The 23,567-nt window shown below is 46.1% G+C and overlaps 5 protein-coding genes across 5 annotated transcripts; 3 read left to right on the forward strand and 2 right to left on the reverse strand.

Moving 5' to 3' along the window:
- Positions 1-5,094: 5,094 nt before the first annotated feature.
- On the reverse strand, positions 5,095-10,169 carry C8R40DRAFT_1067430 (uncharacterized protein; the record flags this gene model as incomplete). Its single annotated transcript, XM_046225916.1, has 6 exons — positions 5,095-6,668; positions 6,724-8,802; positions 8,862-8,960; positions 9,024-9,455; positions 9,581-9,721; positions 9,782-10,169. The coding sequence occupies 6 exons, from the start codon at positions 10,167-10,169 to the stop codon at positions 5,095-5,097; spliced, it is 4,713 nt and encodes a 1,570-aa protein (XP_046088901.1).
- A 547-nt stretch (positions 10,170-10,716) lies between these two features.
- C8R40DRAFT_1092504 (RNA 3'-terminal phosphate cyclase domain-containing protein) lies at positions 10,717-12,532 on the reverse strand. Its single transcript, XM_046227551.1, has 6 exons — positions 12,299-12,532; positions 11,802-12,239; positions 11,444-11,748; positions 11,290-11,384; positions 10,982-11,231; positions 10,717-10,792 (listed from the first exon to the last, which is right to left on the reverse strand). The coding sequence occupies exons 1-5, from the start codon at positions 12,450-12,452 to the stop codon at positions 11,117-11,119; spliced, it is 1,107 nt and encodes a 368-aa protein (XP_046088902.1). The 5' UTR covers positions 12,453-12,532; the 3' UTR covers positions 10,717-10,792; positions 10,982-11,116.
- Positions 12,533-12,544: 12 nt separating this feature from the next.
- C8R40DRAFT_865588 (hook-related protein family) lies at positions 12,545-14,369 on the forward strand. Its single transcript, XM_046236491.1, has 6 exons — positions 12,545-12,748; positions 12,821-13,139; positions 13,188-13,246; positions 13,299-13,550; positions 13,606-13,746; positions 13,800-14,369. The coding sequence occupies exons 1-6, from the start codon at positions 12,615-12,617 to the stop codon at positions 13,957-13,959; spliced, it is 1,065 nt and encodes a 354-aa protein (XP_046088903.1). The 5' UTR covers positions 12,545-12,614; the 3' UTR covers positions 13,960-14,369.
- Positions 14,370-14,723: 354 nt separating this feature from the next.
- On the forward strand, positions 14,724-15,959 carry C8R40DRAFT_1092514 (uncharacterized protein). Its single transcript, XM_046227552.1, has 7 exons — positions 14,724-14,740; positions 14,798-15,112; positions 15,166-15,301; positions 15,353-15,418; positions 15,471-15,545; positions 15,597-15,743; positions 15,800-15,959. The coding sequence occupies exons 2-7, from the start codon at positions 14,835-14,837 to the stop codon at positions 15,821-15,823; spliced, it is 726 nt and encodes a 241-aa protein (XP_046088904.1). The 5' UTR covers positions 14,724-14,740; positions 14,798-14,834; the 3' UTR covers positions 15,824-15,959.
- A 232-nt stretch (positions 15,960-16,191) lies between these two features.
- C8R40DRAFT_1159303 (Not1-domain-containing protein) lies at positions 16,192-23,383 on the forward strand (the record flags this gene model as incomplete). Its single annotated transcript, XM_046229863.1, has 16 exons — positions 16,192-16,311; positions 16,375-16,958; positions 17,012-17,705; positions 17,767-17,967; positions 18,025-18,296; positions 18,357-20,028; positions 20,086-20,316; positions 20,375-20,527; positions 20,604-20,706; positions 20,756-21,192; positions 21,246-21,496; positions 21,551-22,138; positions 22,188-22,302; positions 22,351-22,963; positions 23,016-23,296; positions 23,354-23,383. 16 exons carry the CDS (start codon positions 16,192-16,194, stop codon positions 23,381-23,383), a joined length of 6,345 nt encoding a protein of 2,114 aa, XP_046088905.1.
- Between the last annotated feature and the right edge of the window lie 184 nt (positions 23,384-23,567).

Genomic DNA, 23,567 nt, shown 5'->3' on the forward strand with positions numbered 1-23,567 from the left:
CGCTAGCAGCCATTCGGGCCCGGCACTTGTGAGTATAGGAACATTGTGTTCTGCTCCTTGCGACTGCGAGAAGTATATCCAGTTGTTGGGTATTCTTCGAACTTAGGATCAGTTGTTGGTCTTAAGGGCAAATCGCGCTGTGTGGTTGTGCCAGCACATAGTTCTAGCCCTCTGTAGGGGTCTGTGTGTTCCGGTTTTAATTTACTTTGATTCAAAAACCCCAATTCTTGATATACCCATACGAGGCAAGCTCGTTACCGAGATTTACCGTTTATTGTAATCTCATCTTTATTGTTCTTTCTCACTACACATTCCCTTTCTACTTAGACTCTTCTTTATTGTTTTATCCTTTCCTTTATTGTCTTATTCCCTACCCTGCAGGTACTACACGTTAACGAGCTTGCCTTGTTTTTGTGTGAAAGAGAAAGGAAGGAATCTAATGGGCACTCCAACCAACCAATCTAATACACAATATGCGAGTTCACTGCTATCAAATTTATTTAATAGCAAGGGGTAGCGTTGGCGAAGGTTCCGCAAAGCTTTGAGAGCTAAGTAAGAAGCTTTAATCAATCAATTTGAATTGTTCTACGGATTTGTAGAGGGAGCAGACGGACTAGACGTCGAGCCCGCCATCATACGCAACGTCGCTATTCAGTTAGGACTGACATTTCCCTTTGTTTCCTTCGATCATTTCCACTCTTATTGTTCTCTAGATTACTTACACGCTACTTACTTACATTTTGAGGTTTCATATACACGTCGTAGCCTCACGCACAATGATACGTATCATTCAGTACTATATTTACTACCAATGTACGGGACAGGATCCCAGTTTTTACAACTTACAAGCTATACTACTGTTTTGGACATACGACGAACACTCGCACTACAGATTCGATATATTCCTTTGATTAAGGTAGGTTCAGCACGATTTGTGCTTTGATTGCATTGATATGGGTATATCAAGAATTGGGGGTTTGAATCAAAGTAAATTAAAACCAAAACACACAGACCCCTACGGAGGGCTAGAACTATGTGCTGGCACAACCACACAGCGTGATTTGCCCTTAAGACCAACGACTGATCCTAAGTTCGAAGAATACCCAACAACTGGATATACTTCTCGCAGTCACAAGGAGCAGAACACAATGTTTCTATACTCACAAGTGCCGGGCCTGAATGGCTGCTAGCGAAGAGGTTTCAGTCTGGCGGGAGTGTGTCTTTCCTTTTTACGGATTAGCACTGCAACGTCGTCCCAAAATCACTTGTATTCCAGATACATCGGATCGCTATTTATACATACAGAATATAGAGTCGCACAGTACAATTTAATACCATAAACGTTCGGAACCGCAAGAAAACTTCTACAATCGGTCAGATACTATTTAATTTGAATCTTCATGTCCTTATTTGGTCCACAATGGTTCCAAGATTCAAGTATACCTCCAAACATAGGTAGGTACTTCGTTATTCATTTAATTTGATTGTTTTTGGAGAATGACTCGAATGGTGTCCAACTGCCATTGCTGTTCAACACTTACTTTGATCATTTGTCACCTCGTCCGGAGGCAAATCAGCTCTCCTCGATTCTAATCCTATCAATTTGATTCATCTGGATTGAACTAATTGCTTCTCTCTTTCAATAGACACCCATTGTGCCTATACTCTATTAAGGGAGTTACGCATAGTATTCATTTAATTGCATTCTTCAATATTTTCTACGTCAGGACTCTTTGACATTCATTTGATATGTCTTCGGAGCCTTGCAGTACTTTGATCACTCTTCTAGTCATTTTCCTCAACCATGCAACCTGATTGGTCTATTAGACTAAATCGCAGTCTTTTAGATTAATGCATGATCTCGTTCCAGAAGGAGTATTTGATAATTCCTGAGTTCTAGAAAGTTATTTTGAGTCAATCCTCGGCTCATGGTCACTTGAGTAAGTTCTTCCAAACTCCTGCCAGTGTAAGGTCCAATAAGAATACCCTTGGTATGTCATACGTGAATGGTCATCCTTCGGATGTAGTCCGAGTCTGGTATAATCCTGCTTGACAAACAGGTAGACTGCTATCCGAAGGTAGTATCGGGGATGGGTAAACTAACCACTTGTGGTAGTATGGGTATATGGTCCCTTCAACTTATTAGACTGATTCAGTATTGACTTTGACTGTCAATCTGGGTCTCAATTACAGTCCTCTTGATACAAATCTATACGTGAAAATGTCACAATTCACAGCATAGACGTCTAGCCAAAATTTAGGCGTGTCATTGGAATACTGAGTGGCGGAATGGAGCACTGAGGCATGGACTTGACAGATCTATTGTTTATTGTAATCTCATCCTTATTGTTCTTTCTTGCTACATATTCCCTTTCTACCTAGGCTCTCCCTTATTGTTTTATTCTCTCCTTTATGGTCTTATTCTCTACCCTGCAGGTACTACATGTATAGCTTCTAGTAGCTAGACTGGCACTCTGCCCCGATGCGCCAAACTGTATGTATAAATACTGCCTGTACGATACTGTAGTTCCTCAGTTTAATTATCCACTTAGATCACCTTAGATCCTTGTCTCTCGTTCTTTAAGTCTTCAAGCTTGTTGCCTTGAAGTTCTCCTTACTCCAACCTCAGGACTTTGATGTCCTTTGGTTTGCTCCTTGTCATCGGCAATACCACCGTTCCGGCTTGGCTGCTTCTGGTTCTCTTACTTCTCTACCCTCAATCTCTGGGGACTAGCGTCATAACGGCAGTGTTGTTAATAACTTCACTACTGTCCCATTTGACCCTCTGCTCTTAGACACCTTGTGGCCTCTGCCCTTAGACACCTTGTGGCCTCTAGCACAGCTCCACAGTGTACATGATCTTAACAGCTAGTCCCCAGAGATCAAGAGTAGAGAAGAGGTAACTAGAAGCAGCCAAGTTGGAGCAGCGGTAATGCCAATGACAAGGAGCAAACCAAAGAACGTATAAGTCCTGAGGTCAGAGTAGAGAGTACTCAAGGGAAGGATCCTTAAGACTTCAGAGAAAGAGAGAGAGTGATGATCTAAGATGATAATTAAACTGAAGAACTACAGTATAGTACAGGAGTATTTATACCTACGAATTGGCACATTGGAGCAAAGTGCCAGACTAACTACTAGGAGCTATACATATAGTGCCTTCAGGGTCAAGAATAAGACAATAAGGAGAGACTAGGTTGAAAGGGAATGTGTAGCAAGAAAGAACAATAAAGAAGAGATTACAATAAATGGTAGATCTTGGAATACCAAGTGGCATGGTCCTGACAGTATCCCCCTCTTAGGCTTGAGCCCTTGAAAGCTGACATCACCAAAGATTGATCCCATCAACAAAATATTAGTTGTTGAAAATTTAAATTTGAATATACCTGTGGGCCGCTGGTTTAATCAAATAAACCTAATACTTGGTTTTTGAAGCATATAAAAGGCCCAGGGTTTTCCGCTGTGGACCTAACTTTTCCCTCAAAAATTTCTAAGTCAAAAAATGTCTGCCAGCCATACCACCACCATCACCACCACTACCAACTGCACTACTACCTCCGCCGGTCCTTCAACCTCGTGCCCTGTACCCCTGCCCCCTGCCAGTCCCGCCGAACACAACAATGATGAACAGGAGTTGTTAAGATCATGTACACCGTGTAACCGTGCCAGAGGCCACAAGGTGTCTAAGAGCGGGAGGTCAAGTGGGACAGTAGTGAGGTTATTAACAACACCGCCGTTACGCCGTTAGTCCCCGGAGATTGAGAGTATAGAAGGGAGGAGCTGAGTAGCAGCCAAGTCGGAGTGGCGGTATCGCCGATGACAAGGAGCGAACCAAAGAACATCTAAGTCCTAAGGTAGAGTAGAATGTACTTCAAGGCGTTGAGCCTGAAGACTTAGAGAAGGGCTAAGTTGGGAAGGGAGATCTAAGTTGATAATTAAACTGAGGAACTACAGTAGCATACAGGCAGTATTTATATCTACGGAGCAGTGCATCGGTGCGGAGCGCTAGACTAACTACTAGGAGCTATACGTGTAGTACCTGCAGGGTAAAGTAAAAAGACAATAAGGAGGGACTAGAATGAAAGGGTATGTGTAGCGAGAAAGAACAATAAGAGGTGGATCTTCGGAATACCGAGCGGCAGAATGGAGGCCCGAGGCATGGACTTGACAGGAGTGGACCAAGGAACTAGAAGTTCTAAGGTCAGAGTAGAGTACTTAGAGGATAGAGAGAGATGAATAAGGGTGATCTAAGTTGATGATTAAACTGAGGAACTACAGTACAGTACAGGAGTATTTATACCTACAAATTGGTGTATTGGAGCAGAGTGCCAGACGAACTACTAGGGGCTGTGCATATAGTACCTTCAGGGTAGAGAATAAGAAGAGACTAGGTAAAAAGGGAATGTGTAGCGGGAAAGAACAATAAACAGTAGATCTTGGAGTACTGAGCACCAGAGTGGGGCACTGAGGCATGGTCTTGACATTGACAGCACTCTCCAACTAGTGTCCTTGCTCTCGTGAACATCCAGGTTTTGCAAATGATGCTTGTACTTATAGTGTAACAGGTTCCATTTCTCATATTAACTTTCATTTGCGCTGCCTACCTTGTACTATTTGGTAAGATAGGGATGAAGCCATCTCTTGTCAAGGACAACAAGGAAATGTCAGGCAAGAGCTTCATGTAATCATGCAAAAAGCTCATCACTGGAAAAATCATGAGATGTGTTTAAAACCATATGTATATAAGTAGCCACTTTACGAACGTCCCATATAAAAAGGGTAAAATTTATGTTACATCCAACGCTGATGGTTACACCTACATGCAACTTGTGTAATACATGAATGCAATGAATTGGAAGGAGCATTCGAGAAATGAGTGTTGGGGTAATGAAGAAGCAAGTGGCTGTCGAAACAGCGAGTATGAAGGTATAGATGAACAATGCAGGGTATAGAGACAGATCTATGCACAAAATAATAAGAGCGAACAACCAACGGCAAAACCCAAGTTAACGATTTGAAACGTAGGAGAACAGTTAAGAGTGGGAACATCGTGAATATCATATTTAAAACGCACAAATCAGCACTGAATCAGTGGCATCATAGATCATCGAGTTCGTCTTCACTGTCATTGACTGAAAATCGCAATCTATCTGAATCCAAGCCGTCTAAGCCGCCGTTAAGATGTAGTGTGCCACCTGCTCTTTTGCTCCGCTCAAGGAGATCATCCCACTTGTCATCCTTTTCTTTGGCTGAAAGAGGACCAAATGTACGAGCATTTGGACGCTGTGAATTTTCGGATCGGGGAAGACGAGAAGTTCGTATTTGAGCGGTAGTCGACAGGTGATGGGCAGCTGGCGACGTTGTTGGTCTACTCGAGCTGCTAATGGTCCGTTTTCTGACATAATTATTTGATGAGGATTCCGAAGGACTGGAAAAGCCGAAGGATTTACGCATGCCTCGTCTAGAAGGAGAGTCCGCATCGGGTTTGACGTATTCTTCTTGCGGCTTTTGATGTCCACTGACCGAAGTAGTAACGTGTGTCGTTGGTAGTGGGGGAATGGCAGGACTCCATGTTCTACCGTTAGATGTTAACGAGGCGGAGGAAGCCGACGCCGCTCTTCGTGGACTTTTTGAAGGAATGACAGGTAGAGAAGAAAAGCGCGACCCGGCCGAAGCACTTTCCCTATACGCACTGGATGTGTCAGTGGATGCGGAAGTGAGAGCCGACCCACTGGGTTTTGCTTCTCGAGACGGACTACTAACTGAATTCGAAGCATTGATTGTGGCGATTGTAGGTGAAGGAGAACGACTACTTTCGTATGCAGTAGGCGGACGCCGTGAACCTACTTCATCTATGTTATCCGACCCTGTCCGACGTCGAGGTACAGGCAATGAAAAGCCGGCTTTTTCCTCCTTTGGCGTAGGGATAATCGTCCATTCTTCTGTAAGAGCAGGTTTTTGTTGATTCTGAGTTTGTAACTTGAGATTGACCTGGGAACGTGAGTGGGAGATCGAAGTATTTAAGGATGACAAAGAATGTGAATAGTTCGTGCTGTTGGAGGAATTCATGGGTCGCGCGTTCGGATCGTCCTTGTTCCGTTCTAGATTGAGATGAAGCTGGTACAACTCACTCGGCGGAAGTATGTGCTGCTGTAGCTGGAATGTCTTTCCAGGTGCAATGGGAACAGGAGGTATCTGCTCGCCATATGAACTACTTGAACTCCGTTGACTCTGGGACCGATTGAAGAACTTGGAAGAGCCGATATCGGAAGACGAAATTGGGGAAGAAGATCGTGTGGCAGTTCCCGGCCTTGTACTCGTCGAGGGAATCATAGGAGCTTTTATAGACCCAGCAGAAGATAGCTTTCCGTACGGACTCTGTATCGTTGTTGAAGTGGCATTTCGTTTGTGCAGCACTTCCGTCACATCTTCCCCGCCTTTTCGCGTCATTTCCTTCGAATACACAGAAAGATCCTTTGGAAGGGCAGGAACAGGTGGTGGTGGTGGAAGGGGACTAGTTGGAAGACTTGCGCCATTGTCACGGTAGTTATCTCGGAGACCACCCGTAGAAATTCGCTTCATGAGATTCCAAATTTTGTTCTTACTACCCGAATGACTACTGGAGCTGGTAGGACTGGGCTGGGGGCTTGACGTCAGACTCGACTTAAGTACTGAAATGATTGTCAGTCTTACGTGAAACTGGGTTAAAATAAGCAAGGTACACACAAGAAGTACGAATTTCTCCATCCTGGGTCAAGACAGGTCGATGAATTGCTGGGCTCTTCTTCGGAGGCGAAATTGCGCCTTTGGTAGTAGCATATTCATCTATTGACAATCGTAAACTCCGTTTATCTCCTCGAGAACCCGACGCTCTGTTTTCATTCTTTGGCATCACACGTCGTTCATGTAAACTTGGCATTCCATGTTCATGGACAAGTAAAGTGGGTGTATTGGAAACAGGGCTGATATCTAAGGACGGCCCTCTTTTTGGTGCACCTAGTCGTCCACTCATTTTACGAGACAAGGTTTTACCAATGCCAATGCCAAAGGCGCTCGATGTTTTCGAAGGTTTACCAACAGTCACAGAAGCACTTCTCTCCCATGTCTGGGTAGAAGGACGAGGAATCTCGCTTTGTGGACTACTGGATGGTTGACCCAGTCCGAGGCCTACACCCATGCTTGACGAAATCCCTTCTACCAAGTTCGAAGTGCTCAAAGAAAAGTCGGGGGAAAAGGTATCTTCTATTTTGACGCCTTCAGCAGCTACAACACGCTTCGAGCTTCCGAGAACCGTGTAATAAGGTTGTGAAGGTTCTTCATCGAACGATCTAGCTTCATTTAAGAGTTTTTCTGGTCGTGAAGGAGATTGATCAGATGACTGCGCCAAATGGGAAGAATCGTGGATCATGCTGGCCGCGCCTGAGTTGGGAACAGAAGAAGATCGTTCTCTGGGGTGTATTTGCATACCGACTGAGGGCACGTCTTTCATAAAGATACTTTGGGAGTGCGAAGTAGTTAGTGAATTGCTTTGATTGTAGTGAGAGGGGGAGGCTTGATCTTTCAATGCACGCTGTTGTCGGTCGTCCTCCTGTTGCCATAGCTCTTTCTCTCGTTGCTTCTCTCGTGCCCGTTCGTTGCGTTCTCTCTCCCTCTTCTTTTCCCGCTCCTGTTGCTGTTTGTACGCGATCATAATTTCCTTCGCTGGTGTTGTTCCGGATGAAGTAACGCCATCATCAGATGATATTCCCGCAAGGCCTTGTTTCAACAATGCAGAATGCGGGATGAGACTCCGCCGTTTATCCTGGGGCGTGGGCGATGAGCCTCTGGAAGATGAAAGCCCTACCGCTGGAGGCAGCAAGCTTCCGGATGAAGCTGCCGGACGAGTCGCAGGAAGTATGGAGCCCGTGTAAGCAGGTGCAAAAGACGAGTAAGGAAACTCTTTCATCTTAGAATCGTCAGAAGGCGAAGCAACAGATGTTGCTGACGGATGCCTCTTCAGAGTATTTCTTGTCTTCTTTTCCGCCTTGTCTGTTCCTTCTTGCCCCCGAGTCCGGGACCAGGATGCACTTCGTACCAAACCACCAAGCCCTTTACGCTCCTTCGTTTGCGAACTGTCTGTAGATTGAGACGTTGTCGGACGACTATGAGATAAAGTTCGCTCTTTGAGTAGCCTTCTCTCTGCTTCCCATTCCATCTTCCTGGCTCGATCTCGCTCCCGGCTACTCCCGAAAGGTGGTGCACACTCAGCATCAGACTCGATCGCTCGTCCCCTACTGAAAGCTTCAATCCTCTGTTTTTCATTTTTCTCTTCGATCCGCTCAATCCTACGGACTGGTCGTGATTTCGTTGTGATAACACCGCTTTCGCTCTCGCTCGCGCTGGAATTTCCAGTAGGTGCAGGTTTGGAGAGAAGACGCTTTAAATTGACCGTAGGTGGGGACGAAGCCGGCGGGGGATAGGAATGTACCGGTGAATCGATAGGAAGGCTGAACGGTGATGACGGAGAAATATCCGAAGACATCAGACTTGTATTAGACGTGTATCGCTGTCCGTAAGATGCTTCAGGAAAAGAATGTGAAGATGGCATATCATAGGAGGAAGGTGAAGTCATGACATTCATCATGCTAGAAAGCTCAGTGGGATGTATGTGGTTCATAGATCCTTCAGTACGAGACGTGGCACGATGAACTACCGTTCCATCAGTATGCAGCGGTGTCGGAGGATATTCGGAAGTAGTGGCTACCGGAGCCATTCTAGTCTTAGTGACCGACAAATTCGAATCTTTGGCTTGCAAAGGTGACGAGCCTATAAGGAGGTAATGATTTACATGCATCATCAGATGAGACTGATATTTCTATACACACCTTTCGCAGTAGAAGAAGCCCTTGACGACCCGAGGGATACTCGTGTAGAGGGATTTACGTGCGCGGAAGCAGTCAATTTTGGCGTTGGATGTGCCGTGGCTATTGAAACGAAAATGTAGATTAGCAATCACGACAGCAAGTCGATGTCATCGGCATACTTACCATGCAAGGACACACGGGACGTCGACCCTGACACACGGGAAGTAGAGGCAGTCACATCTGCGTTTCCAGACGGTGCACCCGACCTCAGAGCTGAGGTGGACACACTCGTACGGAGATATTGAACTGCGGCGTAGACATCAAGTGAGTCGGGAGAGAGAGAGGACGATTGAGAAAGGGGTGCAAATGAGGATTGGAGCATTGAGTGTTCTGAAGGAAATTCCAGGGCAGCGATGGACGCAGGATGTATTACTTCTACAGAGGGCGAGGAAGACTGGGTAGTGGTAGACGATGGATACTGCGGTGTAGTCTGCAACGTAGGTGGATTGACAGGAGACGGGGGACCGGCAGCGACGGTTTTCGTGGACACCAAGGAAAAACGGGAAAGAGTAGAACCTATCGAAGATGCGGATTGTGACCGATCTTCCGAAGAGCCTACCACGAGTAATTGGTGAGTATCGAAGAGAAATGTAGCCAGCAAAGAAGAAATATATATATATGCAGTATATTGTTCAGATGAAGGGATGTACGATAAACCAAAATGAAAAAAAGGTAAGCACCTTCCGTAACGGCAAAGCTATTCCTCGACTTAGGCACCATGTTGAATCCAAAGATAGACCCATATCCGGATTTCACTGCAGTTCTATCAACTGTAGAGCTTCCTCCGGGATCGAAGGAGGCATCAGTATTGACAGGGGAATCTGTAGATCATGATTTACAGTAAGAGCAGGAAGCGGGATGAAAATCAGCATTCTATTCACCTTCCCAAACACTTTGCAGTACGTTGACTTCTTGAGGAGACAAGCCTAAATTCTCTGAGACTCCCGAAGCATTTGAATCTGTATTCTCGGACTTGGCATGCTGACTAGGTTGTGCAGGTTGCGTTTTCCGCTTCTGTTCTGCCTCCAATCCCGATCCCCTTAGATTGTGTCGACTGGTGCAGTCATCGACGGGTTTTGTGTGAGCCGGAGTTATTCGGGACTTGACATTCGGGCGAGTTGTTGGACGAGATTGTGGCCGGGGTGATGGTGTCAGAGAGGGGGAACTTCGTGGGGCTGCGGAATGAGTAGAGCTCGTATTGAGAGATTTAGTGCCTGCAGGCGTCGGTGAACTCCGGTGAAGTTTCGTGCTAGGATTAATGCTCGACATAGTCCTGAGACGAGATGGAATTACAGTGGGAGTTGTGGGCAATGTGGTCGAAATAGCGCGCGGTCGAGCGATACGAGAAGGAGAGATTGTAGTTGGTGAACGAGTGGACAGCGTCTGCTTAGACGATGAAAGAAGCCGAGTAGTAATTTTGGGGTCGTTCTGACTATTATATGTGCTGCGGGATGAACCTGCGGGTGTGAGAGATTGCACAGGCCGCTGGATAGGAGAAGAAGCAGGATTAGGGGAAATTCTGCTTGCAGTCGCCGACTGAGTAAAGGAAGTTTTCCTGGCCGGTGCAGGAGATGGTCTGGCACTGTTTGAATCGGCAGTTCCGTTTCGGATCCGTTGTCCAAAACCAATATCCGGCCTCGTTCTGGCTGGGTTCACACGTGCATTGGTAGGTGGTCCGGAGGCCATACAACAGTGACAGGTTCAGACTCTAATTATACAAAAGGAAAATATGGGTATGGTGCCCGAAATGAGAAAATTGTGAGATAGCTCGTCATGGAAAAATTCTGCCACATACCGGATTGAGGCCAGGAACGGATTCAGGATGTGGAGTGAATTTCAAGTATAGTGATTATGTATTCGCGGAAGACAATATTTAGAACTCGTCCAATAAACTGGAGGATTATAAGGCAAAAGTTGAAACGATCGTATGGAAGGAACGTCAGAGTTGGATCAACAGGTAAAAAGTTGGAGGCATAGCAAGGTATTGGAAAAGACGAATAATGAAAAGCACCGAGCGGTCGGCGCAAAAGAAGGGACATCATCAATAGCGTGTTTGTGAATTATGTGTACACTTTAATTACCTTATTAGGATAAGTTGACTTGACGACCACTGACCGGCCCGTACTGGCCTGCTATTCGGTAGTTTACTATAGACGATTACTTCCGAGCTCACTCAGGACTCTTTGATGGTTTACAGCTGGTTTATTACAGTGTGTCTATGAGCTCGCACAATAGCCAATACCTTTGCAACGAATAACGGTATGACCAGATTCCAACTGTTCGGTGTGGAACTTCGCGTCGGTAAGTTTTTCAGCAACCCATATCGCTGTCCTAGAGAAACACTTCTGCTAAGATTATCATTGACAGATGGGATAGAAATGAAACAAACCTTGTATGCATTTGAAGTCCTCCTGCATTCCCACAGAGAACCGCTGATTCACCTTCAGCTAAAGCCATGAAGATGATGATTTGATCTTCCAACCACTTCAATATGAGGCGCGATAAGTACGAGAGCCTAGTGGAGAAAGGTTCGTGAAATTGACCTCGTCCACACAACCCCCCGCATTCAGTCCTCGGAGAAGATCTTGTGCCGCTTTTTCACCCAAGAGAGACGCATCGGTTCCTTTGTTTCCTACTGCGCTGCCTCCGATAATTCCACCACCGTCGAGTTCAGCCCATAGAACAACACCGCTACCAGCACCAACGGTGTTTTCGTTACGCTCTCTTTGACTTTGGATTTCAATAGGGATGTTTGACATCTCAGCAAGTCCTGTCGAGAGGACCTTTGTTGCTCCTTCTACTATACTCGGGCCTATATGACCAGGTAGTTTGGCAAAGTGTGCAATTCCTGTTGCTGAAGAGTGAGGCAGTCATAAGATAAATAGGAAACAATTATATGACCTTTGATACATCGAACGTTTCCGCGTTCAAGTAGACTGAAACTCTTGAGGCGTTGAGCTAACGGAGTAACGCTGACTACCACCTCGCCACCACCTTTTGGAAAATACCCTCGTCGTTTCACCTGCAGGTCAGCCGTGATGCCAAAGTGACGCTGCACGAATGGAAGAAAGACATGTTCAGTATAATCAACCTGCGGTGCCTGTGTAGCATTCGTGCCGCCTTTCAACGTTAACCTTGACGGGATTGTGGAAGGTTGGTAGGTAAAAAGCAAAAGTGGTAAAGCAATTTGCAGAAGAAGAGTAGTGGATCCAGCGGTCACAGAATCAGCGACAAAGTCACCAGGTGTTTTCAGGGGCCCTGGAGTAAACTCGATTTCTGTCGAGCCATTAGTCGCGCCGGTGAGTTCTGCAGACGCGATTTCCGCCGCGAGGTCTAGGCCTGAGCAGAAAGTAAGTAGGTAAATCAATTCAAAGTTATAAAGAGAGGCAGAAACGAACCTGTTCTATGCTGGTTCTTCAGTCCGGGAGGTTTACGACCATTTCTAATCTTGTGGATAGAGATTGGTTTACCCAGTAACGCGGCAAGAGCTACCGAATTACGAAGAATTTGACCTCCCCCTTCCAATATACTTCCATTGATAGAGATGCTCATGATAGAAAGTGTCAACGAACAAGCAAATAATAGACGTCTACAGGCATGTTGATAAATGTCATGGATTGAGTTGAGTGTAGCGCCCACCAAGAATTTAGAAAGAGCAATCGCACGCCTTGTTCAAGTTGAATTTGCTCTCTGTACACATCTCCTCCTTGATGCATGATGTCCGATTCCAAGCGCAAGGAGATCGACGCCTTCTTCAATTTTTTTGCTGCTTTTGACTTGACTATTCCTGTCGCTACCCTTGCAGACCTTAGTGATGGACAGGCTTTATTTGAGGTATTGGCGGTGGTGTGCGTATTCTTGAACAATATCTTTCGTGCAACTTGTTTCCAATACACTCTACTTTTAATAACTCTACACAGAGATCCTGATTACTTCCGCCCAACCACTCGTTTCTCTGCCCAAGACTCTGCCAACTGGGTTCTTCATTTCAGCTCGCTGAAACGGCTATATCGCCTAATGACACAGTATTTCTCGGACGTGCTCCAGAAACCCACTAGCGGGTTAGATGTACCTGATCTACAAGCTATGGCCAAAAACGCAGATGATACGGCGACACTCGTTATGTGTCGATTGACCATTGCTATTGGTGTTCAGTGCGAGAAGAACAAGGAGTTCATCGACAAGATTCAGGGACTAAGTCAAGTAGATCAGCATTATCTCATGAAGGTCATTGAACAGGTGCGCCGTTCTCAAAGTAGGAGTGAATGTGGACTCACTGGGACCCAGGTTATGTCGCGCATATCTACGTCCAATTCATCAGATATTGGCGAGGCTAGTATGACTGAGTACATCGTTATTCTTACAGGAATTCATACAATTTCTGAATAATGCTCGTAGGGATGATCACTACTATCGGATCCAGTTAGAGAAGAGCGCGATACTCAACGAGAAAGAGACCCTGGAAAAGGTCTACCAAACGTTACTGGACGAGCACCGGCAGCTGCAAACCACGCACGATGACATACTGTCAGAGAGGGGAGATCTCGTGGCTCAGCTCAAGGAAGCAAGAAGAGAAGTGGACAACAGAAGGAATGACGGAAGAGCAGATGTGATGTTACGAGCTGAGATCGACCGGTTGCGAGCGGATCTGTGAGTGTCCAAGATCCTCCCGTGTACCTCTCGTTGATTGTGTGGAGTATATCAGTCAAAAGAGTGAAGACAATCTGGCGATAGCTGAATCCGAGCTGGAAAAACAAACCGCCGTCGTAACGGATTTGACACGGAAAACAGATGACTTGCAATCCAAAGCAGATGAAGCAGCCAAGCTGAAGGATCAGCTAGACGAGTGAGCACGCATTCCTTCTTTCCGTGCAGATACTCATAGATACATATTCATAGATATCGACACTACTCTGAAAAATTGAACAAAGTCGAGAATGTATTGGAAAAGTACAAAAAGAAGCTTCAAGAAGCTGCTGAACTCCGTCAACGCGTCAAGGTATGCCTCTTCAGTCGATCATTTATCACCCGCCCTGGAACCTCACTAAAATCTCACTAGACCCTCGAAAAACAAAATGCTGATTTGGTCGATGTAAATGCATCCATCGAGGAAGAATACCGCAAAGTTGCTGCATTCAAACCACTCATGGAGTCATATAAAGGCCAGATTGTTGATCTTGAAAATAAAGCATCTACGCGTACACAGGAATTGGAGACGCTTAAGTTTGAGCTCGAGCAGGCACTGACAAAACTGAAGATCGTGTCCGAAGAACGTGTAAAGGAATCGGAGACCATAGAGCTCTATCAAGAACGTGTCCGAGAATTAGAATTAGCATCCGATACGCGTCTACCAAAAGCACCGCGGACGAGACAAGATTCCGTAGAGACTACCGATGCTTCAGGGGAGCCTCTGTCATCAGCTGTAGAAGATGTTGATGATGAGGAAGACGCGCAAGCCATGGGTCTGGGTGGTGAATTGCATGACGCGGAATCTGGAACGACGATGACCGACTTGAAGCTTCAAATTCGGAAATTAAAGAGGGAGCTGGAGGCGGTGAGAAAGAATGAAGCCGATGCGAGTAGGGTTCTGGTGCTGGAAAATCTATTGGATGATGCAAATAGGATGAAGTCCAGATATGAGGCGGACTATCTAGCAGCTCATAGGGAAAAACTTGTATTGCAAAGAGATTTGGAAGAAATTCGAAGCGGGAAATCGATGGGTGACGGGTACGTCCTCAGGTTGAATGGTTTTCCCTGATTTCATGTTTACGCCTTTCTACAGTGCTGAAGCAGCGATTGCCCTTCGGCAACGCTTGAACGAATCGGTGGACCAATTAGACGCGATCCGAAAAGAACACGCTGAGCTAGAGGTAAAATTCGAGACTCAGAGTAAAGAGCTAACCATTGCGAAGTCGGATCGTGAGCTCTCATCTTATGTCCCTTGACCGAGCACGATCTAATCCTCATCGAATAGTCACCTTGGTGAACAAGGATCAACTCGACATTCTTGCCTCTCTTCGAGACTCGGTCAATGAAGACAAGGCAGGCCTGGAAGCGGACCTTGAACGGCTGCAGAAGCAGAATAAGGATCTTGTCGAGAAGAACCGAATGCAGCTAGAGCAAGTGAATGTTCTGCTTCTCGAAAAAGTCAATCTACAGAGCGAAGGAATAGGCCAACGCGAAAAAATGCTTCAACGAGAACGAGATTTTGGGTAGGTAAACGCACTTGAGGAACTTCGGGCTGGTGCTGACACATCTTGACTAGCGACCTTCGTGCTTCACTATCTGGCAAAGATCTACCGGAAGACATCAAACAACGTCTATTGGCTCTACATGAAGATAATGTGATGTTGAAAGAATCACTTAAGACCTCCAATGAAAAGTTGACGAAAGCGAAAACTGTAAGGGCACAAACTGGTATCTGACAGAGTTTCACTTAAATCATGTTGCAGTTCATCAAGAATCAGGACAAGTTGTATAGAGAGGAGCAAGCTGGCAAAGGTATTGCAAATGCTTCTGTGAGTATGGCCCATTCATGCTTCCGTGACTGAGCCTTATTGGCGATCTTAGGGCATTTTCGAAGAAGCCGAAGTTAGTATGCGGTCACAGATCAAGATTCTCGAGGACGAATTGGAACGCCAGAAGGTTCTTCTATGTGTTGTCATTGTCTTTCCGAACCTTCTGAACTGTGTGCAGGTTCTGCTGGCTGAAACCAAGAAACGGTACATGCGGGAGGCGGAATTGCTGATGAGTTACATACACAGTATGGGCATGAACACTATGCGAAGCCAACTAGGGCAGCGTCCTGGGAAAACTGCCTGGCTTACCTCTCAGCGAAACAATGTATGTCGTTTCCTTTTGGAGACTTGGTGTCGATTCTAACGTGGAATCATTCAAAGTCCCGTCTTCAACGCACTATCTAGAGGCTGGTCATCTATCGCTTCGTACGGATAACTATACCCTTAATTTTGGATATCTACTGTATGCCTATGTACAAAACGCACCTAATAATAATATGCAGTAATGAGTCTGTGCCGGTGGTCCGGTACATCATTTGAGCTCCGACTCAATAGTTGCTGCTGAGTCATCAACCAAAGTCTTCTCTTTAGTCTCTGTGCACTCAGTGGCTTTGGAGCCTCAAAAGCGCCGCGTCGCCTCCGAGTTCAACCACCATACATCCTCCACCCAACCCTCCCGCTATTCATCTACAATTCCGCCCCCAAAAACGGCGACCGGACTCGGAAACGCAGCAGTCCGGCGCTCGGTCACACCGTCGAGGACGAGCTCGCATATGGATAACTCGTCGACGAGTACGACGAACATCCATACCATCGTCAAGGCCCAGATAGTTTTCTTATTGTCGACTTTAACGGAGGATAACTATGAACGGAATCAACTGGAAATTCGATCAGTGCGTCTCTCCGTAAAATAATCACGTCCAATATATCTTCATAATTTTTCTTTACTTCCTCAGCTTTCGGAGCAACATGGCATAGATACGTATCTTCATTTCATCAGGCGCTTGATTGCCCATTCGCACTCGCGTCTGTCGTCCAACAATAATTCTACGGCTTTCGACACTTCAAATTCACTGACATTCCGTCTGCTTGTTCAAGAAACTCAAAGACTCGCACGAGACCCATATCTTGCTGAGCGGTTTCGCGACGGAATTGACAAAGGCGAAGGAGAGGTCTTCAGGAGTTTCGACTTCGTTCGATTTGTTGATCGTGTGGGACTACGTCCTCTTGAACGATTAGTCCTTGCGGCTCCGATTGTTTCTTCCCCGACCAGGAAGGAATTCGGAGCGCAAGCACAGGTAGTCATCAAACAGGAATTTGAAAATGCAGTCCTCAGTCTTTGCCATAATCCTTCCTTTGACCTTGCGGATTTATCTCCAAACCAAGTCACCAAGCTCTTGGGGAATCTTCTTTCCGATCCCCCCGCAGATTCTCCTGTCCTGGATGCTTCTCAGCGACAGGCTCTCATAGTAGCTGCTCAAACAAAGTACGGCAAAGATACAGTTGCTCCCATGTTACAACGGATTCTGCCTAATCTGAGGTTAATTCTCCTTCTCATGTGATCCGTCAACGCCAACTCTAAATTTTTGACAGTCTACCCTCCGGCACAACACTTGTTCAAGCCCTCATGCAGCTTGGCCCCGACATCACAGGTGACGCTGACGTCGTCCGTGCGCTCCTGGCGCGTTTTGGTGTTACAGATGCTGCGTCACCGCAAGACGAACAGGTCATCGACATTATGTCAAATTTGAGTCGCAAAGCCACTGAAGGCGCGGTCCTCTGTGATGTTGCAGCCTTGGTCCGAGCTTTGAACAGTTTTACTAACGCGAACATTAATTGGGCAGCCATAATCAAATCCTTTGATATTCCCGACCGACACGGTGTTGACACGCCAACCCTCAAACTTCTCATTGCCATCCTCCTGAACTGCTCTCGTGACACCAATCCTCACGCCGTGACTGGATTCTGGTCTATCTGGTCCAATGCCCTTTACCAACTCCGTCTCCTTGATGCCTTGCTTTCCCTTCCCGGCGACACATTCAACTTTGTTCACCTACCTGGCCGCCGAATTGTGACAGTTGAAGATGTTGCTGTTGCTAGTCCTACAATCAAATCCCTTGCCGCCAACGTTCAAGGTCACACTTGGAATTCGCTCGATCTTTTTGAGGTGTTGGTGAAGTTGGCAGATTCAGAATCAACTGAGATTCGAAATTTTGTCCGCGAGATGTTGGACAAAGCTATCAAAATCAGCGCTGAGCTTGTGCATATGGGTCTGTTACAAGTCCCGGTGAGCAAATGGAGATTGACTAGACCATTGGACATCCTGTATCTCATGTGTGTATTTCCAGGATGCCCCTTGGAATGAGATTCGCCTTGAGTACTCTCGCAAATTACTCGCCATGTTCCTCGCTGGACATCCAAACCATCAACTTGTTTTTATGCGAATATGGCAAATACAACCGACGTATTTGACGGATGCCTTTCGAGACTTCTATCAAGAGAACCCCCTCAATATTACCCGCATCCTAGACGTGGCACAGGATCTCAAAGTATGTACCTCTTCCTTTCATATACGCTGATCTCATTTGCTTTGTTCTTCTTCCCAGATCCTCGAGGCGCTTTTGGAAGTTCGCCCTTTTGGTTTCGCACTGGACGTTGCCGCTCTGGCGTCGCGAAGGGAGTATTTGAACTTGGACAAATGGTTGATGGACAACGTTAGCAACCACGGCGCCGAGTTCTTGCATTCAGTATTGATGTTCTTGGAGGAGAAGATGCAGAGTGAGAAAACGATTCGGCTCGCGGATCCTCAGCCCGAATCAAGAACTATGCCTCTGAATCCAAACACCATCACTATTATTCTGAGGATGTTACGGAATAGGTATGTCATACAATCCTCGCTAATACGCTTATAACCCCTTGACGGTGCATTCATACATAGTCAAAGTCAGATGGCCGATGATGATAAACATTTCTGGTTGGAAGTCAAAAATCACTGTCTTCAAGTCCATCCTCGGCTCATGAGCATGATGCCCAACTCGGAGATTGAGCCGGGATATTCCGTTATCAACTACTCCACTGAAACCGAGACTGAGGTGGACGGAATTTACAAGCAAATGTACGACGAAAACACCACTATCGACGAGGTCATCGATATGCTCCGGCGATACAAAAATTCCAATAACCCCCGTGAACACGAGGTCTTTTCCTGCATGCTCCATTTCCTGTTTGACGAGTACAAATTCTTCCAATCATATTATCCTGCGCGCGAGCTTGCCATGACAGGCTATCTTTTTGGAAGCCTAATCCAACATCAGCTCATCGACTACATACCTCTTGGAATTGCCATTCGATATATCGTGGATGCTCTCAATTGCCCTCCTGAGACTAATCTTTTCAAATTTGGGATTCAGGCGCTCACTCGATTTGAAAGTCGATTGCATGAGTGGAGACCACTTTGTGAAACGTTGGTGCAGAACTCGAATTTGGCCGAAGCAAAACCGGACTTGGTTTCAACCCTACAAAAGGATCTCGCCGCGACTGCAGATGGGATTACCGGAGATGTTCAGGTGCCTTCAGTCGAAATCACTCCCGTGTTCTCTGCCATTCAGCCAGATGTGATTCATGAGGTCGTTACATTGCCAGCGGAGGAGATTCACGATAAAATCCTCTTTATTATCAACAATCTCGCTCCCAGTAATTTTAACACCAAGCTAGAGGAAATGCAAGGGTTATTCAAGGACGAATACTCCAGATGGTTTGCCAACTATCTTGTCGATCAGAGAATTAGTACGGAGCCCAACAATCATTCCCTTTATCTTCGCTTTCTGGATTCCCTCAACAGAGAAAAGCTGTCGAAATTCATCCTCCACGAGTCCTTTGTCAAGTCTGCTAGCATGCTCAACTCAGAGCGAGCTCTTCAATTTGGTACAGAGAGAACAAACTTAAAGAATGTCGCGATTTGGTTGGGCCTTATCACGCTAGCAAGGGACATCCCAATCAAGCACAAAAATATTTCTTTCAAGGACTTGCTCATTGAAGGCTATGAATCTGGCCGAAGTATCATTTCCATCCCCTTCGTTTGCAAAGTGCTTGAAGGTTGTGCGCACTCCAAGGTGTTTAAACCCCCTAACCCATGGCTCATGGGAGTAATGAGCCTACTCGCTGAAATTTATTTCTTCGCGGACGTCAAGTTGAAGTACAAGTTCGAGATTGAGGTGCTGTGCACTTTACTTGACATCAACTTAGATGCCATTGAACCTTCCACTATTCTCCGTACCCGACCCGAATCACTTGTAGGACCTCTTCTTCCCGAGTATGTCACAGATATCGATTCCCTGCCTATCGGTCTGTACGATCCTACTGGGACAGGTGCTAATAGTGTCGGCCTGGGTGCGGAAGGAGGCTTGGTGGGTGCTGGAGATGGACAAAATATGTTGTCTTTGGGCTCATCGAGCCCCTCGGATCCTTCAAGGGCTTTAGACCCCCACATCGAAAGTATATTATCCACTTTGGCGAATATTGCGCACGTCAACTCTCAGCTAAGTCCTTTAAACACTCAATCCGCCTTTAAACGAGCGGTTGCCCTCGCTGTTGAGCGTGCAGTGCGAGAGGTTAGTGTACTTCAATGGCAGTGACCAGTCGTTCGTCATCCCTGATTTTTCTCCTAGATCATATTACCTGTGGTGGAGAGGTCTGTCACAATCGCCGGTATATCAACTAGAGAACTTGTTGCAAAAGATTTCGCCACCGAGAGCAATGAAGAGAAGATGCGCAAGGCTGGTCATCTCATGGCACAAAAACTCGCAGGAAGTTTGGCCCTTGTGACCTGCAAGGAACCTCTCAAGAGCAATCTTGCCCTGCATATCCGTCAATTTCTCGCGGAAAATTCGTTCGCAGATGTATGTCTCTCTCTTGTCTCGTCCTGACTCCTCACAATTACTAATTTGCGGTTCGTAGATTGCCCAAAACGATGCAGTTATATCGATTCTCGTGTCAGACAACCTCGATTTTGCTTGTGCAGCTATTGAAAAGGCTGCGATGGAACGCGCCGTGGCCGACGTAGACGAGGGTTTTGCTACTGCATACGATCTGCGCCGACGACACCGTGAGGTAAGTAAAGTTAGAGGTGTCATCAGCTCTCTTCTCAGCTTTCATCTAGTTACGCCTGGGACATTACGTCGACCAGAACATAATAGGACCTGCTCAATTCAACATTTCACTCCCCAACCCTTTGCGCATCGGCACGAACGGAGTGCAGGCTAACCAAACAAGTGTTTACGAAGACTTCGGTATGCTCATCACTATAATCCGCCTTTCTCTTCTGATCCTTTCCATCAGGCATAGATGCGAAAAAGCGAATAAGCAGTAGACCCAGCTCGACAATGTCGTTCTCTTCGCCAGCTGTATATCCTCTCACACCTGCTGCTGATTCAGTTCTTGGTTCCGTTCCCAGTCATCAGGATGCCATGGATCGTTTCAATGTCATGACACGAGATTTGGAAGCACTCTTTGCTCAACTGCCGGTTAATTCTCTTGCAGTCCTCCCTCCAAACCATGACGTTCGATACCTCATTCGCAACATCCTTAATGCTGCTAACCTGGGAGAGCGTCAACGTACTCCGCTGCAGATGTCGCAGAAGATAGTCCAGCTTTTGTACAAAACATCTTCATCTTTGGGCAGAGAGGTCTATGTCGCTCTGTTACAGCAGTTGTGTAACGCGTTTGAAGATGTAGCGAAAGAGGCAATCACATGGCTCTTATATGCTGAGGACGAAGTAAGTCGTCGATTGTGTTCTTGAATAGAGAGTCGATGTTGATATACTCCCAGCGCAAATTTAACATTCCTGTCACCGTGACCCTCCTACGAAGCAGCTTGCTGGATGTTGGCGCATTGGATCAGGCCCTCGCGAAGACCATGTACATGGGCTCAATGGGTCCACGCCCTAGCTTTCTGAACTTTATCTCTGGTTTGATACGAGAGTGCCTGTCCAGTGACCCTCCCGTGGCTTCGCAAGCCCAATTTAAATACTGTATCGAGATGCTCACAAATACGACACAGGAAGGGAATGCCACTGATCAGTATGCTTGTCTCACTCCATTTTCCATTTGATTACTTACTGTGCCTTGTAATAGGGTATCTAAACTTTTGGATGATTTACGAGGCGTCAGACGTCCACCAATGGCAGCACTTCCTGACTCACGTCAGCCTTCTACAAAACCTGGGATCGAAAATATGAGGGAAAAGCTTCTAGGCTGGTTTCAGCAATGGATCAATATCTATCAACGATCGCATTCTCCTGAGAAGAATTTTGTCCCCTTCATTACTCAACTCACCAAAGCTGGTATCGTGAAAGAAGACGATACCTCTTCCCTTTTCTTCCGGGTATGTGCTGAAGCCAGCGTCAACAGCTATCTAAAATCAGTAGCGGCGGGGGAATACGATTATGCCTTCCAGGCATTGGATGCGATGTCCCGTTTGATTGTTTACATGATCAAATATCATGGGGATCCTTCAGGTGGTAATGTCGATCAGGCCAAAGTACACTACCTATCGAAGATCCTCTCCATATTTGTCCTAGTCGTGGCCAATTTCCACGAGGAACAGGGTGTCGCATTCCAACAAAAACCATTCTTCAGGTTTTTCTCGAGCCTAATTAATGACCTACATTCTATGGAGGTCCATTTGGGAACGGCGTACTTCCAATTGCTTTTCTGCATCAGGTACGTTTTTACCATTGGAAAGCTTGTCCTTGACCTCAACTTTACTCAGTGATACTTTCATATCTTTGCAACCAACTAATTTCCCCGGGTTCGCATTTTCTTGGATGTGTCTCATATCTCATCGTTTGTTCATGCCGAAGTTACTTCTATCCGAGAATCGCGAGGTATTTCCAGGTTTATTTGCATCGTTTTAGATCTAATATCTCTTGTAGGGTTGGTCAGCATTCCACAAATTGCTGGGCTCCCTGTTCAAATTTTTGGCTCCATTCCTAAAAGAAGCGGATCTTCAGGTTGGTGCCAGAGATCTTTACCGAGGGGCCCTACGACTCCTTCTGGTCTTACTACACGATTTCCCTGAATTCTTGAGTGAATATTACTTTACTCTTTGCGACGTAATCCCCCCTCGATGTATCCAACTTCGAAACATCATACTCAGCGCATTTCCCCCTACCATTATCTTACCTGACCCTCATCTTCGCAACGTTTCGCTTGATTCTATTCCGGAGATGGGCCCAATACCACCCATCCTCTCAGATTTTACCTCCGCTCTCAAAAACACTGACCTTCGGGGTCACCTCGATCAGTTCCTCCTGAACCGTGGCTCGCCTTCTTTCCTCCTGACATTGAAGGATAAGTTCCGCTATCCTGGAATGACAGACGCAATGCCCGACTCATACAATCTTTCTCTCTTGAATACTGTTGTGATGTACATCGGTGTTTCCTCAGTTGCTCAAGCAAAAGCACGAAGTGGTACTTCCGTATTCATACCCACGGACCCAGGAGTTGTTTCCCTCCAATACTTGGCGATGAACATGGACGTTGAAGGTTCGTCTCTACTTCATCGCCTTGCTATTCCCACTGACCGATATATTTACAGGACAACATCATCTCCTTAGTGCGATCGTACTTCACTTGCGATATCCAAATGCGCATACCCATTGGTTCAGCGCCCTCCTTTTGCATCTGTTCTTAGAAGTGAAAGATGATAAATTCCGAGAGGTGATGACCAAGGTCCTACTCGAACGCTTCATCGTTCACAGACCACATCCCTGGGGAGCTCTCAATACTTTCATTGAGCTACTCAGGAATCCCAAATACGAATTTTGGAACAAGGACTTTGTCCGGATTGCACCTGAAGTCTCATTGCTTCTCGAAAGTGTAAGCATCATTTTGGTCTTCATCGATAGCTTCGAAGCTGACTCGAATATCTCTCAGGTTGCAACCTCGATATTCCAAACACAGTAGATGCCTCTTTTCCAACGTCCAATTGCTATCTTCGCAATATCTTCTGTTTTCATACTTATTTCTGGGTTTTTTTCCTCATTCTCGTCTTATCCATTGTGCACAAATGTATTGTAACAGTATTATTATCTCTTGTTGAACGCGCCGTTTTCAAGTGTTGAAAGGGTGTATTCACGTCTTCAAGCTT

This window comes from Lentinula edodes (genome assembly GCF_021015755.1).
Source record: "Lentinula edodes strain Le(Bin) 0899 ss11 chromosome Unknown C8R40scaffold_8, whole genome shotgun sequence".
Lineage (NCBI taxonomy): Eukaryota > Fungi > Basidiomycota > Agaricomycetes > Agaricales > Omphalotaceae > Lentinula > Lentinula edodes.

Excerpts from the sequence above, each read along its gene's own strand:
- C8R40DRAFT_1092504 (XM_046227551.1), bottom strand. The coding sequence starts at position 12,452 with ATGAGCATCTCTATCAATGGAAGTATATTGGAAGGGGGAGGTCAAATT. Across the intron at positions 12,240-12,298 it reads GAAGAACCAGCATAGAACAG|GCCTAGACCTCGCGGCGGAA; the intron begins GTTCGTTTCTGC and ends CTTTCTGCTCAG. Across the intron at positions 11,385-11,443 it reads CGGGGGGTTGTGTGGACGAG|TGGTTGGAAGATCAAATCAT; the intron begins GTCAATTTCACG and ends CTCATATTGAAG.
- C8R40DRAFT_1092514 (XM_046227552.1), top strand. The coding sequence starts at position 14,835 with ATGTCCCTTGACCGAGCACGATCTAATCCTCATCGAATAGTCACCTTG. Across the intron at positions 15,546-15,596 it reads ACGAATTGGAACGCCAGAAG|GTTCTGCTGGCTGAAACCAA; the intron begins GTTCTTCTATGT and ends AACTGTGTGCAG. Across the intron at positions 15,744-15,799 it reads TTACCTCTCAGCGAAACAAT|TCCCGTCTTCAACGCACTAT; the intron begins GTATGTCGTTTC and ends AATCATTCAAAG.
- C8R40DRAFT_865588 (XM_046236491.1), top strand. The coding sequence starts at position 12,615 with ATGATGTCCGATTCCAAGCGCAAGGAGATCGACGCCTTCTTCAATTTT. Across the intron at positions 13,551-13,605 it reads GACCGGTTGCGAGCGGATCT|TCAAAAGAGTGAAGACAATC; the intron begins GTGAGTGTCCAA and ends GGAGTATATCAG. Across the intron at positions 13,747-13,799 it reads CTGAAGGATCAGCTAGACGA|ATATCGACACTACTCTGAAA; the intron begins GTGAGCACGCAT and ends ACATATTCATAG.